Below are 17,680 nucleotides of genomic sequence, written 5' to 3'. Positions count from 1 at the left end.
TATCTTTATGTTTGAAGCCTGAAATGTGGCGAAAGGTTGCAAGGTTCAAGGGGGTCGAATACTTTTGCAAGGCATTGTATATTGTGACTAAATATTGCCACGTAGTGTATTTGTTGAGCATGATGGGAAGTGCACCCATGACTGTGCATAGTGGTACCAATTGATATATCTTCTCTGCGTTGGGAAATAACATAGGGTGTTAAGAAAAAGATCAATTACTACCTTTCATTCCCACATTGCTTCCCGAGATACTGCTAATTGTAGGTAGAGGGATTGTAAGGCTGTAGCGATTTTAAAAAATGCTCCAAAGGCTGCCAAAATTCACTCTACTCATTTTACGCTGCCTTTTAGCTCTACATATAGGTAAAACGGCGCCATTACAGATTGAACGCGACAACGTGTGGGTGGGTCGTACAGCGCATGCGTTAATTTCGTGAAATATTTCAACGTGATACATTTTTTAAAAAATTCATTACCACCGGTAACGGGATAAATTTGATAACCCTACCTTAAGCCTAAACTAAAGACTCTGGATGAGTGTAACATTATGTCTGTAACGTTAAATACAATTAGAAAACGATTTAATTAAAAAAAATATATATATATTAAAAAGAGGCATGTCCGAAATTTTTTTGCCGATTCCGATACTTTGAAAATGACATGATCGGACCCGATTGATAACAAGAAAATCAACAAAAAGCATAAAAACTGTCCATTATATGAAGAGAAATTGATAAAAGATTGGTACTTATTGCTACGTAGCGGTAGCTTAGCATAAAAAAACAGTGATGATAAAATTCAAACAGTAAAAAAAAAAAATGAAATAATTCAATTGACTTTTATCATGAGGGAAAATCAAATCAATTAAACAGGAAATTTGAATTTTTGGAGAGAAAAAAAGCTAATTTGTTTGTATTAGTTGCAACTATGATGGACTCAATAGGAACACAGTTTCCACACTGTGCTGATTGTTTCTTTTCCCGTAAATGTCAGATTTTTACGACGCGCCGAGTGTAAAGGTTGCGGTTTATGTACATTTCTGTGAACGGTGATGGTTAATAACGATTTCACGGTTGATTTTCCGGGTAATCAGCCAGCACAATATTGCCTTCAACGATCTCCTGCTCTGATGGGACATTTGCCCAACCCGTGATTCTACTTAGTTAGCACGAGGCTACGTTGTGTTCCACTTTAAGAGGTCAGAATGGTTGATAGTCGTCAAATCTGAAGTAGCGTGAATGTAGGCATGTCTGTGGAAGATTCCATTAAAAATTGGAGCGTGGTGACATGGATTCTTGACAAGCCTTCCATTTATTTTTCACGAGTAACGTGTTGACTTTCTTGACAATGAGGCGATATGATGATGACAGGATACAATCTTAAGAGTATAGTTGGCATCTCCATTAAGCTGCATTGTGTTTTGTGTTGCTGGTAGCAATGTTTTGATTCAACAACAACAACAACTATTAAATCGAAAAAGAAGTAACAAGACTCATTATCACTCACAACTAATGCTTAGGGATGTCCCGATCCAGGTTTTTGCACTTCCGATCCGATAGCGATATTGTTTTGCACTTCTGATCCGATACCGATACTGGCCGATACCGGCCTATCTGAGCATGTGTTAAAGTTTAAAGTTATTTAGCCTCCTTACTTAGTTGTCAGACTCATGTTGAAAAGGGTTTTAGTACTCTTGATAACAACTAGCCAGCTGAATTAGGTGAGTTTGAATAACACACAACGGTTGGTAACAAGAAACTGACCTGTTTATTCAGTGACAAACACAAAAGATTATACAGTGCCTTGCAAAAGTATTCGGCCCCCTTGAACCTTGCAACTTTTCGCCACATTTCAGGCTTCAAACATAAAGATATAAAATTTAAATTTTTTGTCAAGAATCAACAACAAGTGGGACACAATCGTGAAGTGGAACAACATTTATTGGATAATTTAAACTTTTTTAACAAATAAAAAACTGGAAAGTGGGGCATGCAATATTATTCGGCCCCTTTGCGTTAATACTTTGTAGCGCCACCTTTTGCTCCAATTACAACTGCAAGTCGCTTGGGGTATGTTTCTATCAGGATTGCACATCAAGAGACTGACATTCTTGCCCATTCTTCCTTGCAAAACAGCTCGAGCTCAGTGAGGTTGGATGGAGAGTGTTTGTGAACAGCAGTCTTCAGCTCTTTCCACAGATTCTCAATTGGAAATCAGGTCTGTACTTTGACTTGGCCATTCTAACACCTGGATACGTTTAATTTTGAACCATTCCATTGTAGATTTGGCTTTATGTTTTGGATCATTGTGCTGTTGGAAGATAAATCTCCGTCCCAGTCTCAGGTCTTGTGCAGATACCAACAGGTTTTCTTCCAGAATGTTCCTGTATTTGGCTGCATCCATCTTCTCGTCAATTTTAACCATCTTCCCTGTCCCTGCTGAAGAAAAGCAGGCCCAAACCATGATGCTGCCACCACCATGTTTGACAGTGGGGATGGTGTGTTCAGGGTGATGAGCTGTGTTGCTTTTACGCCAAACATATCGTTTTGCATTGTGGCTAAAAAGTTCAATTTTGGTTTCATCTGACCAGAGCACCTTCTTCCACATGTTTGGTGTGTCTCCCAGGTGGCTTGTGGCAAACTTTAAACAAGACTTTTTATGGATATTTTTGAGAAATGGCTTTCTTCTTGCCACTCTTCCATAAAGGCCAGATTCATGCAGTGTACGACTGATTGTTGTCCTATGGACAGACTCTCCCACCTCAGCTGTAGATCTCTGCAGTTCATCCAGAGTGATCATGGGCCTCTTGGCTGCATCTCTGATCAGTTTTCTCCTTGTTTGAGAAGAAAGTTTGGAAGGACGGCCGGGTCTTGGTAGAGTTGCAGGGGTCTGATGCTCCTTTCATTTCAATATGATGGCTTGCACAGTGCTCCTTGAGATGTTTAAAGCTTGGGAAATCTATTTGTATCCAAATCCGGCTTTAAACTTCTCCACAACAGTACCTCGGACCTGCCTGGTGTGTTCCTTGGTTTTCATAATGCTGTCTGCACTTTAAACAGAACCCTGAGACTATCACAGAGCAGGTGCATTTATACGGAGACTTGATTACACACAGGTGGATTCTATTTATCGTCATCGGTCATTTAGGACAACATTGGATCATTCAGAGATCCTCACTGAACTTCTGGAGTGAGTTTGCTGCACTGAAAGTAAAGGGGCCGAATAATATTGCACGCCCCACTTTTCAGTTTTTTATTTGTTAAAAAAGTTGAAATTATCCAATAAATGTTGTTCCACTTCACGATTGTGTCCCACTTGTTGTTGATTCTTGACAAAAAAATTAAATTTCATATCTTTATGTTTGAAGCCTGAAATGTGGCGAAAGGTTGCAAGATTCAAGGGGGCCGAATACTTTTGCAAGGCACTGTAAATAACAAACAGAAATGGCATAGTCAGTCAGTAAAACGTACAAATAATATTGTTAACTCTCTTAAAAAAGCAAAACACACAACGAACCTCAGTGAAAAATCCCACTACCCCCCAAGCTATTTTAATATTTCGTGCATTAGTTACAATAATTGTATAAAAAGCCTCTCAGGTTTAAATAAACGACTATTTCAGTATCAAGTTAACATTTTAAAACAGTCAATAAAATACTCAAGTCCCCATTCTGTATCAGCAGCTTTAAACTAAATTCAATTCATTTAATTTTGCAAATCAACTGTTAAAGTTGTTAAAATTGCTCCCGTTATTCCATAATTTCCCGTCTGTCTACTTTCGACATGTGAAAAATTTTAAACTGTTTTGAAGATAGATTCAAGTCAAGATTTTACTGATTTAAGAGTATTTTAGATAAAAAGTTAATTAGGTTCGCTTGGAAGGTTCACAACAGCCTACTAGGGAAGTCTCCTGTTTTAAGATGGCAGCTGTTTACTAACGCATCTAGTTGTCCATACTTCAATGTTGCTAACGCCATCGAATTTGTTTTTGGCATCTAGCTCTATATACGTATGATATCTATTATCTACAGTAAAACGATGCTGACGTAGTTTGTAGTGGCTGTCAGCAGCAGTCAGGTATTCTTGTGTTTTTTATCCAGCAGCATGAGTTGAGCTAAAGCCGTGAGTCGAGCATTGGCAATACCCGGGTCTATGACAAGCATGCTCTCATCATACTCTCAGGACGCAATGCGATCCGTTTCTCATTGCGTCCCAAAGACCGCCCTGTGTATTAGTTCCGCTTTACTTGACATATTTCAATAATCGGAATTTGGATGTTTGTGAATCGTTCTCGAATCTTCCATGGCCGAATCGCTCAAGGATGTAATGACGGCTGGGCATGTTGTACCGTGGTTCTAAGTGTTGGATGGTGCGTCTTTACTCACGACAGATAATGGCTCGTCATCCAGAATGAATTCTTGGGCAATGACTCTTGTTATTCCCTGGGCTTTGGGACTGTCGAGTGCCAGTTTGTCACGCATAGCAAAAGTTTCTGCTAGTGTTAGTTGCGTAGGACCTTTCTTTTTGTCTTCGGTTTCCTGAACATACTCCTCATATTGTTTGTGGTGGTATTTTGCAAAATGCTTGATAAGGTTGGTTGTGTTAAAACTTCTTACAGCTTTACCACCACGCTTGACTTTATTGTGGCATATGTTGCACTCTGTCTCTTCGTCTTTGTCGTCCTTTAAGGTGAAATGATCCCACACAGCTGACATTTTTACTGATAAAGTCTCTCGGTAAATTGGGAGACGGTAATGTAGTGTGTTGAAGGTGTGCCGTAAAATACTGACCGGATTTTAGGGAAACCGAAGCAAAAACTGGAATGGATTATGTAAGTTGGTGCGCTGAAAAACCCGGACTGGACTTAAAAAAAAACTGGATCGGAAGTCTGGTTTGGAATTTTTCCGTGTCGGCCGATCCGAGACCGATGCGCATTTTTTTGCCCATATCGGCATCCGATCCAAATATCGGATCAAGACATCTCTACTAATGCTACTGACGATATTACCAGTAGAGTCAAATTGGAAGTTTGCATTTCTTCAGGCAAAGTGCAAAATTAAACTACCGTCATTTTCACACGATAAGACGCACCTGGCTATAAGCGGCCACCCACCAAATGTGACACGAAAACTGCATCTCTTCATAGCTAAGCCGCAGCTGTCCTCACTGTATTATGGGATATTCACACCTGCTTCTGCTCTCAACCCTGTTGTTGTCCAACATGCCTCTTATCATGCATTGCAGCGCTACAGATGTGAATAACAATCAAAGTTCTGTACTAATGATCTATTCAGTTACTGCTCATATTGTTTCATTAATTGGTAGTTATGGTATTTGGTAACACTTTATTTGATAGTGGCGCCATAAGACTGGATGTAAAAGACCCAAACTCGACATGAATGGAGTTTGTAGCATAATTTACCAGATAACACTTAATGACATCTGTCATAAGCATTCAGTGTTGATGGGGGGAAATATTATGTGATGCCTTAACATTAGCACATTATGCCTTTGTGATGTTTGACTGCTTCTGTGACCTAGATTGTAACAACTTCTATTGTTTTTTACCTTGGGTCCCATAGTTAGGAGTGAATCTCACGGGGTAGCTTGTTTTGCACCATAGTACGCGCTTGAGTCCCATAGTTTGGAGGGAATCTCACGAGATAACTTGTTTTGCACCATAGTACGCGCTTGAGTCCCACAGTTAGGAGGAAATCCCACGAGATAACTTAAATAAGCATTCTACTTTAACCGCTGGGAGCCTCAACTGGGGGGGATCTCATACCCTTGCGGGGGGGGGGGGGGGGGGGGTCTCACGAGTTTGGGTGGTGCGTTTTCGTGGGGGCAGGGAGTGGCCACCCGTGTCCCCGCGTCAGACGTACCTATAAGAGTCAGGAGATTCCCCCAACTCCTCGGAAGTCCGCTGGTGGACTAAACGTACGGATCACCCAGCTTTGTCCTTTCGCCGCTTTGCCGGAGCGTTTTGGCTCCCCGCTCATTTGTGTCACGGTAAGCGATTTTCATTGCTAAGGGACATCTTGTTATGATGTAACGGTAACGCGGGGATTCTGGGATTGACAAAGTCAAATCTAGCGTCATCATTGCTGCCAATTATCTATTTAGTTACTGTTCCTGTTGTTTCATTAATTGGTAGTTATGGTATTTGGTAACGCTTTATTTGATAGTGGAGCCATAAGACTGGATGTCAAAGACCCAAATTCGACATAAATGGAGTTTGTAACATAATTTACCAGATAACACTTAATGACATCTGTCATAAGCATTCAGTGTCATGCCATAAATTTGACCGTCTTATAACAGTATTATGACGCCACTGTCGAATAAAGTGTTTCCAAATACCATAAAAAGCAATTAATGAAACAACTGGAACAGTAACTGAATAAATAATTAGCACAGAACACGAATTTGGATTGTTATTTACATCTATAGCGCTGCAATGCATATAAGGAGGCATGTGTTGCTTATTAACCCAAATAAATAAACAAATACGCTGCACTGGACTATAAGCCGCAGGATTCAATGTAAGGAATAATGAAGGAAAAAAGTAGCGGCTTACAGTCTGAAAATTATGGTATATTTGCTAGTCTTCATAAGTCTGCTACAAGTTATTCGATCCAACGCCCTTCAATCTATTATTTCAATGATATACTGTACTAAAGGTGGCTCAAGTCTCACAAAAACGATCATCCCACAATATGGCAATGCAACAATATACCGTAATTTTCTGACTATAAGGACAACCTGATTATAAGCCACCATCCACCAAATTTGACATGAAATTGGCATTTGTTCATAGATAAGCCGCACTGGACTATAAACCGCAGCTGTCCTCACTGTATTATGGGATATTTACACCAAAAAAGATATTAACCGGGTAGAGAAGGACTTGTAGGCTTGGGATGGCCCATTCTTCCTCACGAATTTGCTTCTCAAGTCCTCAGACAGTTCTTTGGTCTTCTTGCTTTTCTCCATGCTTAATATGGTACACAGAAGGACACAGGACAGAGTCAACTTTAATCCATTTTAACTTGCTGAAAATGTGTTTTAGTTATTGCCACCACCTGTTATGTGCCACAGGTAAGTAACAAGTACTGTTAAATACACAAATTACAGAAGCATCACAGTTTTTCAAAGGATGCCATTACCTTGTCCAGCCCATTTTTGGAGTTTTGTGTAAAATGATAATGATTAAACTTTTTTCCCATTCTCTTTTGTGTTTTTTCATTGCAAGCAAAATAAATGAAAATATTACTACCAAAGCATTTGTAATTGTAAATTGTAAAATTGAGCATTATCTGACAGAGTTGCAGGGGTGCCAATACTTTTGGCCAGCGATGTATGACTGAAACTCTCGCATTTTTGTCAAGCTGTCATCTCGTCAGACGAAAACTGGCATTCGTCTTGTGTAGTGCTGTCAAAATTATCGCGTTAACGCGCGGTAATTAATTTTTTAAATTAATCACGTTAAAATATTTGACGCAATTAACGCACATGTCCCGCACTGTCCCATGTCAGACAGTATTCTGCCTTTTGGTAAGTTTTACAGCAAGGTTTTTTTGTGCTGTCTAACAGCGAACTCTTGTGGTCGCTTTGCGACATGGTTTATTGCTTTCTTGCCAGTTCAATATGGCTGCATGACGTCTCGGGCTGACGCCTACGTTGTAATGTTGTGCTTATATGATCCTTGGACAAGATTTGTCCGTAAGTATGGTTGTTGTAAAGAATGTACATATTATGTTAGTAAGCGAAATGTTATGTTTTTTGTATTTTTGTTTATGTTTAGTGAACCTGTATAGCGTGCTAAGCTAACGTTGTTGCTAATGCAATGCTTGTGTACTTTTTTTTGTAGTTTCACTACGGTCTAAAGAGAACAATGGTTTGAGACCATTTTATTAATAAATCAGATGAAAAAGGAAGAAGTCTGATTATTAAGGCGTCGTTCCCTAGCTGTCTAGCTTTGGAAAAAGTAGACGCTTCGGAGTGAGGACAGCATAGACAGATTTAAATGACAGTAGAGTGAAATGCCCACTATACAGTCCTTATATACCGTATGTTGAATGTATATATCCATCTTGTGTCTTATCTTTCCATTCCAACAATTTATTTGACAGAATATATATATAATTTACAGAAAAATATGGCATATTTTATAGATGGTTTGAATTGCGATTGATTGCGATTAATTACGATTAATTAATTTTTAAGCTGTAATTAACTCGATTAAAAATTTTAATCGTTTGACAGCCCTAGTCTTGTGATGTTCTAATCTCTCAAGCCACGTTTATAGCTGGTCGTTGTCATGAAAAATTTGTTCGACCATGAAATATTTTTGTATTGTCATTGTTGACGAAAACAATGACAGCAATACTATATGATGGCAACCTTTTTGTAAAAAAATCTGTGTCTTTTTTAACTCATTACCTGCCATTGACAACAATAAAAGTCCATTTTTTTAAACTAGGAGGACTGGCTATGAATGTTCATGCTTGAGTGCAATTGACAGCCGTAGACATTCAGCTCAGTTTGAATGAACGAACGTCCCAATTCAAATGGATTGGACGTCTACTAGTGATAACCTCATTAGAAGCCCCAGCAGAAGGACGATTGGACTCCACAACATCGGCAATGCCACTGAAAGAGTTAAGAACGAATTACAAACTGGATTTTTGGAGAAGTCTAAACACAAACTAACACCAGCGGTTACAAGAGCATTGCAGCATTTTTCAATATGTTTTTATTTCATTATTTTCCATTTTGTTGTTGTTGTTGTTGTGTGGAGTGCGCTTTTGTCTCTCATTTGAGCTTTGTAGCTCAAGAAAAAGAGCAACAAAAGGTTTGGCACTTCAAAGTCATTTTGGTAGTTGTCTTGTTCCAGGCTTTTGGACACATTAAAAGGTGTCAAGATCACAGGATCACTTCTTGCGTCGACTTGTCTGCTCCACTGACTCAATAGTTAAAAAAGTTTACGGTTTTACGCCTTCCTAATTACTGGCAGTGGGGATATGTTGTTGTTGTTGTTGTTGGAAGAACCAAAAATACTCTCACGTTGGCGTGTGGGCTATTTGCTGCTGCAGTCATTTACGTGATTAGATTTTGGCTTTTAGGTTAGACGTTCTCGTTTTTATGATTTCTTGAAAGAGCTCAAAAAATGTTTGTTTGACTCTACAGAAGCATGTGGAACGCGGGAAACAGCGGCGACGGCGGTCAGGTGGCTGCCAGAATGGAGACCACGCCGTCACCGGGCAGTGCTAGCATCTCTGTGTCGCAGCAGCAGGCTCCCAAAAAGTTTGCCCCCGTGGTGGCGCCCAAGCCGAAGTTCAACCCGTACAAGCACGCCACAGACCCGGACCCTTCTGGTAAACACTGTCACCTGAAAATGTAGCACATACAAAAATGTACATTTGCATGGGAAAAAACAGTCGTTAATCCCATTCGAGTTCAGATTACACTAAAAATATTGATCCGATTCACACTTTCGGTCAGAACAAATTACCTTGACTTGCGTGGATTGACCAAATATCCTGGATATAGTTGTATAAAAAGAAGCCATAGTGACTACTGTGTCAACAAAACATCGTTCTGTCCATTTGTGTTTCGTCTTGGATACACACCGGTTCATTCGTGTGCTGTGTCTTTCGTGGAATGTATCAAAATTTAAATTTACCGTAATTTTCGCACCATAAGGCACACCTGTCTATAAGCCACCACCCACCAAATTTGCCACAAAAACGGAATTTGTTGATAAATAGGCCGCACTGGACTATAAGATGCAGCTGCCCTCACTGTATAATGGGATATTTACACCAAAAGATATTAACTCAAGACATGTCCAAAGTCCGGCCCGGGGGCCAAATGCGGCCCGTGGTCAAATTTCATCCGGCCCCCAGCCTCTGTCATAAAATCAATAACGTCTGGCCCGCACACAGACTTAATAAATTGGTCAGCAGTACTGCAACCAGCATATGAAGTAGCTTACACACGAAATGCTGCTCCTCATTTACCCACTAAAAGGCAGCAGCACTTTAACCCCTTATTGCCAAATGTATCACATTTGATACACCTAAAATTTCATAATTTTCAGACTAATTTAGAATTTTGACATTTCTTTTTGGAAAAAAGAAATGATGGATGCAAGTCAATACATGCATCTGCAGGTTCCATAAGAAAAAAAAAACATGATTTAGCATGGGTTATAGATATTAGAGCGCTTATTACACATTTTCATTTTGACTTTTCTTTTCACAAATTTGAAAAAAAAGTTTCATTAGGACCTTATTTTTCAAATTTTGGGATTCTCTGATAATTGCTTCATGTTGCAGGTATTTAAGGGCTAAGCAACATTACTCCGTGTGACCCTCTACTTCCAATTTTCTAAAATGGCGACAATCAACAAAAAAAAAGACGGCCAACGCCTCAAGGATAGGTGGAAATTGGACTATTTCTTCACTAAAATACGCAACAACTACAACTGCGTCTTGGTCTTGCCTCATTTGCAAAGAGGCAGTTGCTGTTTTTAAAGAGTTCAATGTGAGGCGATATTACCAAACAAGACACGCTGACACGTACGACAAGATTACAGAGAAGATGCGCAGCGAGAAATTGAAGCAACTTGAAGCTAGTTTAATTTCACAGCAGTAGTATCTCGCAAAAGCCTGACAGTCGAAAGAGAACGCCGCAAAGGCTAGTTGCGAGATTGTGGAAATTATTCATTTAAAAAAATAATAAAACAAATGTGACACACTGAATGGCTTGCTAAATGTTGCTTAAATATATCGCCCTACGTAAAGGACGTAGGCCAAGGTCGGTCCCCCACATTTTTACCACGCCAAATCTGGCCCCCTTTGCAAAAAGTTTGGACACCCCTGTTTAACTGGTAACACTTTATTTGACAGCGCCGTCACATGACTGTCATAAAACCAAACCAACCACCATGAACCACCATGTAGCTTTGAACCAATTAGCTACAAAACTTCATTGCTTCGAGAAGCTTCATTTGGCCATCACTGCTCCCTTGGGGGAGACAGTCAACCTCTGCTGCCACCTGCTGTCAACATTGTTGTTGTCCAACATGCCTCCTAGCATGCATTGCAGCGCTGCAGATGTAATTTGTACTTTTATAAAGAATTTAAGTGTTCCAAAATAGTTTTGTGAATCAATAAGCGTCAACCAGTAGCGGACTTGGCAATTTTGTGGCCTAAGGCGAAGATATCAAGGGGTTAAAAAGGTGAGAAGGGTGTGGAGGAAATAGGTTCCAGTACACTAGGGCTGTCCTAAACGACAAATTTTCTCCTGATTAGTCAGCCGACTAGTTTTACGATTAATCGACTAATCTAATAATTAAAAATTTTTTTTTTACTAATTTAGCAATGAAATTTTTGTTGACTTTTATTAATTCACAAAACCATTTTGGAACACTTAAATTCTTCATTAAAGTACAAATAATCATGTAAATAACAATAATTAATCACAAATAAACAATGAGGTTAAATGCTAATAGCACTTACTATTGCAAAATAATGGAAAGTAAACCGATTCAGAACACCGACTTTGCCTTTCCAACATTGTTCAAAACAATTCTTAAAAATGAATTCTAGCATTATTATTCTAGTACGCTACTAGATATCATAGAAGTATAATAATTATAATGATTATTCATTGCAAATCATATTTGACATAAAAAGTGTCATTTGAAAGCTATTCTTAATGTAGAATCTCTATTCTGTAGTATTTACTCAACATATTATAATATTAATTCTAAATTATGTGGGATTAACTCCAGAAATCATTATTTATATGACGAACATGACATGCTTTTATTTTGAAATGTTCACCGGAGGTACGTTCGCTAAACTGCTAACCGAAAGCTTTACTCTCCGTAAAAAACACATTCTTCGTCATTGCTTGAGGTGTCACTAATACAGTGCCTTGCAAAAGTATTCGGCCCCCTTGAACCTTGCAACCTTTCGCCACATTTCAGGCTTCAAACATAAAGATATAAAATTTTAATTTTTTGTCAAGAATCAACAACAAGTGGGACACAATCGTGAAGTGGAACAAAATTTATTGGATAATTTAAACTTTTTTAACAAATAAAAAACTGAAAAGTGGGGCGTGCAATATTATTCGGCCCCCTTGCGTTGATACTTTGTAGCGCCACCTTTTGCTCCAATTACAGCTGCAAGTCGCTTGGGGTATGTTTCTATCAGTTTTGCACATCGAGAGACTGACATTCTTGCCCATTCTTCCTTGCAAAACAGCTCGAGCTCAGTGAGGTTGGATGGAGAGTGTTTGTGAACAGCAGTCTTCAGCTCTTTCCACAGATTCTCGATTGGATTCAGGTCTGGACTTTGACTTGGCCATTCTAACACCTGGATACGTTTATTTTTGAACCATTCCATTGTAGATTTGGCTTTATGTTTTGGATCATTGTCCTGTTGGAAGATAAATCTCCGTCCCAGTCTCAGGTCTTGTGCAGATACCAACAGGTTTTCTTCCAGAATGTTCCTGGATTTGGCTGCATCCATCTTCCCGTCAATTTTAACCATCTTCCCTGTCCCTGCTGAAGAAAAGCAGGCCCAAACCATGATGCTGCCACCACCATGTTTGACAGTGGGGATGGTGTGTTCAGGGTGATGAACTGTGTTGCTTTTACGCCAAACATATCATTTTGCATTGTGGCCAGAAAGTTCAATTTTGGTTTCATCTGGCCAGAGCACCTTCTTCCACATGTTTGGTGTGTCCCCCAGGTGGCTTGTGGCAAACTTTAAACGAGACTTTTTATGGATATCTTTGAGAAATGGCTTTCTTCTTGCCACTCTTCCATAAAGGCCAGATTTGTGCAGTGTACGAGTGATTGTTGTCCTATGGACAGACTCTCCCACCTCAGCTGTAGATCTCTGCAGTTCATCCAGAGTGATCATGGGCCTCTTGGCTGCATCTCTGATCAGTTTTCTCCTTGTTTGAGAAGAAAGTTTGGAAGGACGGCCGGGTCTTGGTAGATTTGCAGGGGTCTGATGCTCCTTCCATTTCAATATGATGGCTTGCACAGTGCTCCTTGAGATGTTTAAAGCTTGGGAAATCTTTTTGTATCCAAATCCGGCTTTAAACTTCTCCACAACAGTATCTCGGACCTGCCTGGTGTGTTCCTTGGTTTTCATAATGCTCTCTGCACTTTAAACAGAACCCTGAGACTATCACAGAGCAGGTGCATTTATACGGAGACTTGATTACACACAGGTGGATTCTATTTATCATCATCGGTCATTTAGGACAACATTGGATCATTCAGAGATCCTCACTGAACTTCTGGAGTGAGTTTGCTGCACTGAAAGTAAAGGGGCCGAATAATATTGCACGGCCCACTTTTCAGTTTTTTATTTGTTAAAAAAGTTTAAATTATCCAATAAATGTTGTTCCACTTCACGATTGTGTCCCACTTGTTGTTGATTATTGACAAAAAAAAATACATTTCATATCTTTATGTTTGAAGCCTGAAATGTGGCGAAAGGTTGCAAGATTCAAGGAGGCCGAATACTTTTGCAAGGCACTGTAATATGTAATAAATATGAAGTGCGATAGCACTACTCCAGATTGTCCCTAGTTGAATTATTTTTTTGGCTTTTGACCTCAACAGTGAAATTGTAAATTAATTTTATGACAACTGTCTTATTATCCCCTTATAATTATATATTTTCAGGTAGTTCATTCACAACGTCTGAGTGTATGTTGTCGGCGATTAGCCTAGCAATGATCTTAATTGTGGTTGTCAGCCCAAAACCCTCTAAATATACATTAAATGCATCTTACCAGATATAAAATGACTACTATATAATCTGTGGTAATCGTTTGGAGCCCAGTTTTCTCGTCGAATTGCAGCAACCCATCTCGCTCTCCTCTCCGGGTCTCTCGGAATCTGGTAGAACTTCAAGTCTCTCCGTCTATCTTCTCTGTTATTGCAACCGACCGCCACCAACGCCTTCACCATTTTCATTATTAATGTTAACGAGCAGAAAAACACGCCATAATAGGAGGAATTTACGTAGCGGTAATGCATCAACAGTGACGAGTTGACGGACAATATGGAGCGGGGGTGTTGTTGTGACGTCATGTGAGTAGGGTCTATAAACCTATTTGTTATAGAATGACTCATTTAATAACGTTTAGAACATGAAAAGTTGAGTTACGTTGAGTTACTAACTCAATTACTTTTGGGGAGAAGTAATTTGTAATTGTAACTAATTACTTTTTTAATTTAAGATGAACAACACTAAACATAACAATCTCGCAGCTGTCAGAATGAGAAAAAAAATGCTCCTGAATTTGTCGCAGGCGAGCCAAACGATGAAAAAAGTGCAACTTAATAGTCCAAAATAATACTTTAACCAATTATAAAGGTTGTAATTAATGAAATTCTTACTTTTAATCAAGTCCCACTCTGACTATTAACACGTGAATGCCATGAAAAATCTATTATACATTGAAGAAAAATAACACTTAAAATTTTGAAATGAAAATGTATGAGATTTCATTTCATTGCGACATTGGCATTTGACACATTTTCCCCTCATCAAAGAGACAAAGTGGAAGGAGTCTATTTTGACGTCAGCGAGCTTTGAAGCTGCCAGCGCTAATTGAGAGGAGAAGCAGCGGGAAGAGCTCCTTAATGGCAACGCTTCCCCTCTCTTTATTGAGCAATTAGCTTCGAGAGGCTGCTCGCTCAACAACGAATCCTAATAGGCTGCTTTAAGCTGCGCGCGGTCTTAATTGCTTATCGCCATCCGGGGTGTCCTTTATGGATCCGCCTGTGTCAACGGGACTAATATTGTACTAAGCCCTGTTTTTCACATTAGCCTCTCTTAACCCGATTGTGCAACCGTTTGAGTCCTGCATTTGCATGAGCGTGAATGTGATAGCCATAGGCGGATCTACTATTCTGGCAAAGTAGGCGATCGCCTTAGGCCCTCCAACCAGCTGCCCTTGCCCCAACGAGCTTGGGCCAACAGAACCAGCAGCACCCCCAACTATTCATCATGTATAATTATTATTAATGTTGCACCGATACCATTTTTTGGCCCCGATACCGATACCTGGCTGTGCAGTATCGGCCGATACCGATACCATACCGATACCACCCCAATTATATATGTTTATATTTTTTTTCCTGAATTTTTTTTTTTTCCAAAGAGCTACATAATTGGATGTGAAATCATTGCTATCAAGGCTTTGTCAGGCTGTTGCTTACCTTTGCAAAATAGGAAAAAGTACACTAAACCCTAGTAGACAATAGTTGAATAAACCTTCCGCTCTCAAAGGCCAAAATAGTGCTAAATTTGTGAAATTAATAAAACATGTATAATACTAGCCCAACAGTAAGAAAGTAAAAATAAATTCATAATAATAAACTCTGAATGAACTGAATAAACTTTTTAAAACCTCTCAAAGTCCAAACAGTGCAACTTTCATGAAATTATTGTCACATTCTGCTGCTGGTTAGATTGTGTTTTGTTGCTGGGCGTGGGGGCGTGGCACTTGAATCCAATGCAGGCTCATCAACCCAGCATTTAAGCACGGGTGATCTCAGAGAAGGCTGCCGAGATATTTGCCTTGCTGATCGCTATTTGACATCTGGCACAATAATCTCGCTACATTTGCTTGTTATGCCCCTGCATTGGGTTTTTCTGTTAGTGTGCTGCTCTCGTTTGTAACACTGCCTATCGTCTTAGGCACAAAACAGCACCTAATCTTCTCCTATAATGTTTCACAAGCTTGATTTTGTGTCTGGTGAACCATTTCTGTGTAGATTTGGCCATATGTTTAGGGTCATTGTCTTGTTGAAAGACCCAGTGACGACCCATCTTCAGCTTTCGGGCAGAGGGCAACAGATTTTGATTTAAAATGTCCAAAGCACATGGTCCCAGTTGAAGCCTGGGACCGTGTGCTTTGGCCCGATGAGACCAAGATTGAGCTTTTTGGCAACAAACACTCTAAGTGGGTCTGGCGTGCCACGAAAGATGCGCATGCTGAAAAGCACCTCATACCCACTGTGAAGTATGGGGGTGGGTCAGTAATCCTGTGGGGCTGTTTCACTTCCAAAGGCCCTAGGAACCTTGTTAGGGTGCATGGCATCATGAATGCTTTGAAATACCAGGACATTTTACATCAAAATCTGTTACCCTCTGCCCGAAAGCTGAAGATGGGTCGTCACTGGGTCTTTCAACAAGACAATGACCCTAAACATATGGCAAAATCTACACAGAAATGGTTCACCAGACACAAAATCATGCTTGTGAAACATTATAGGAGAAGATTAGGTGCTGTTTTGTTGGCAACAGGGGGTTGTACAAAGCATTAACACCAGGGGTGCTCATAATTGTGATACACATTATTTGATGTCAAATAATTATTTCTTTATGTGGGATTTTTTCCCCTTCTGAATAAATGCATTTGTATTGAAGGTTGGATTTTTCTCTTTTTTTCCATTAAGGTCCTATATTATTTGAATAAAAAAAATTATTAGAAGCTAAAAACACATCTTAACCAGGGTTGCCAATAATTATGCAGGGCACTGAATATATACACATATACAGTGGGGAGAACAAGTATTTGATACACTGCCAATGGGTTTTCCCATTGACAGTGTATCAAATAGTTGTTCTCCCCACTGTATGGCGGAAAACACTGAGGTGACTTGAAGTTCCTCTATGAGACCCCCAATTTAGCCAACTTTCAAAATTGTCTCCGATATGCATGTGTGATACATCATTGGAAAGCTTAAAATCTCAATTTTCCGGGAAAAAAAATATTGAACAGGAGAGAATTTTTGGATTTTTTTTTTTTTTTTTAAAACAGCAAAACCCTATCTGGAGGTGAGAGCACGCGAGAGCAAAATTACAGACGCCATGACTTTAACGAGATATTATCACGTACTTACATTGTTTCGATCCGAAAACTCCATGTAGCATGTATCACTGAGTGTCAAGACACAACTGTGAATGGCCACAGCCGGTATTTTGGGTATTTTATGGGTGAAATATAGTAATATAACAAGGGTCGACATGCAGAAATCGCAGACGTCAAGGAGTGGTCGAGATTTTCTTTTTCATATAGTTACCCTTTAAAAAGTTTTTTTTTTTTTTCCAATTTTTCTTTGTTTTGAGCGATTATTTATTATCTAACATATCGGAGAAAATGCGACAGTAACAGAAAAATATAGCGAAGCCATAATTATGAGGTAGATATCTGTGACTTTTTTACAGACGCCATTTTTTTCATTGTGACATAATATCTTTAAAAGTTTAAAATATGCGACTGAATAATTTTTTTTTTTTTTTTTTTTTAAACCAAATATGAGACATCAGTTAAAGATTCAAAGCTAATAACGACACATTTTGAATAATAAATATAATTAATTATCTTCATTTTATGGCTGGGTTGAAACAAAAGCGGTTGCACGACGTCTGTAAACGGGGGTTTTCAGGGTAAAACGGACAAATTAAAAATAGTTCTGGGGCTTAATGCGCCATGAATCTGCTATGGCACCATATAGACATAATATTCTATCAAGCACAACAGTTGTTTTGGCTTAAAATACAGCAGCTTATTTTAAAGAGGGGGTGCAAGAGCAGAAACTGCTTTTTTCAATACACAGACCCCCCCCCCCC

The 17,680-nt window shown here is 39.3% G+C and overlaps 1 protein-coding gene across 5 annotated transcripts in view; it reads left to right on the top strand.

Moving 5' to 3' along the window:
* Positions 1-17,680, top strand: part of lpp (LIM domain containing preferred translocation partner in lipoma) — a 418,112-nt gene that overhangs the window by 132,055 nt on the left and 268,377 nt on the right. For all 5 annotated transcript variants that reach the window (XM_057840237.1, XM_057840239.1, XM_057840238.1 and 2 more), the window contains exon 3: positions 9,189-9,376. In XM_057840237.1, coding sequence (XP_057696220.1) covers positions 9,193-9,376 — 184 coding nt within the window. In that variant the 5' untranslated portion in view covers positions 9,189-9,192. The remainder of the gene's footprint in view (positions 1-9,188; positions 9,377-17,680) is intronic.

The sequence above is a fragment of the Corythoichthys intestinalis genome, chromosome 7 (assembly GCF_030265065.1).
Source record: "Corythoichthys intestinalis isolate RoL2023-P3 chromosome 7, ASM3026506v1, whole genome shotgun sequence".
Classification (NCBI taxonomy): Eukaryota; Metazoa; Chordata; class Actinopteri; order Syngnathiformes; family Syngnathidae; genus Corythoichthys; species Corythoichthys intestinalis.
The sequence above is the reverse complement of the archived record's forward strand: the minus strand, read 5'-3'. Positions and strand labels throughout refer to the sequence as shown.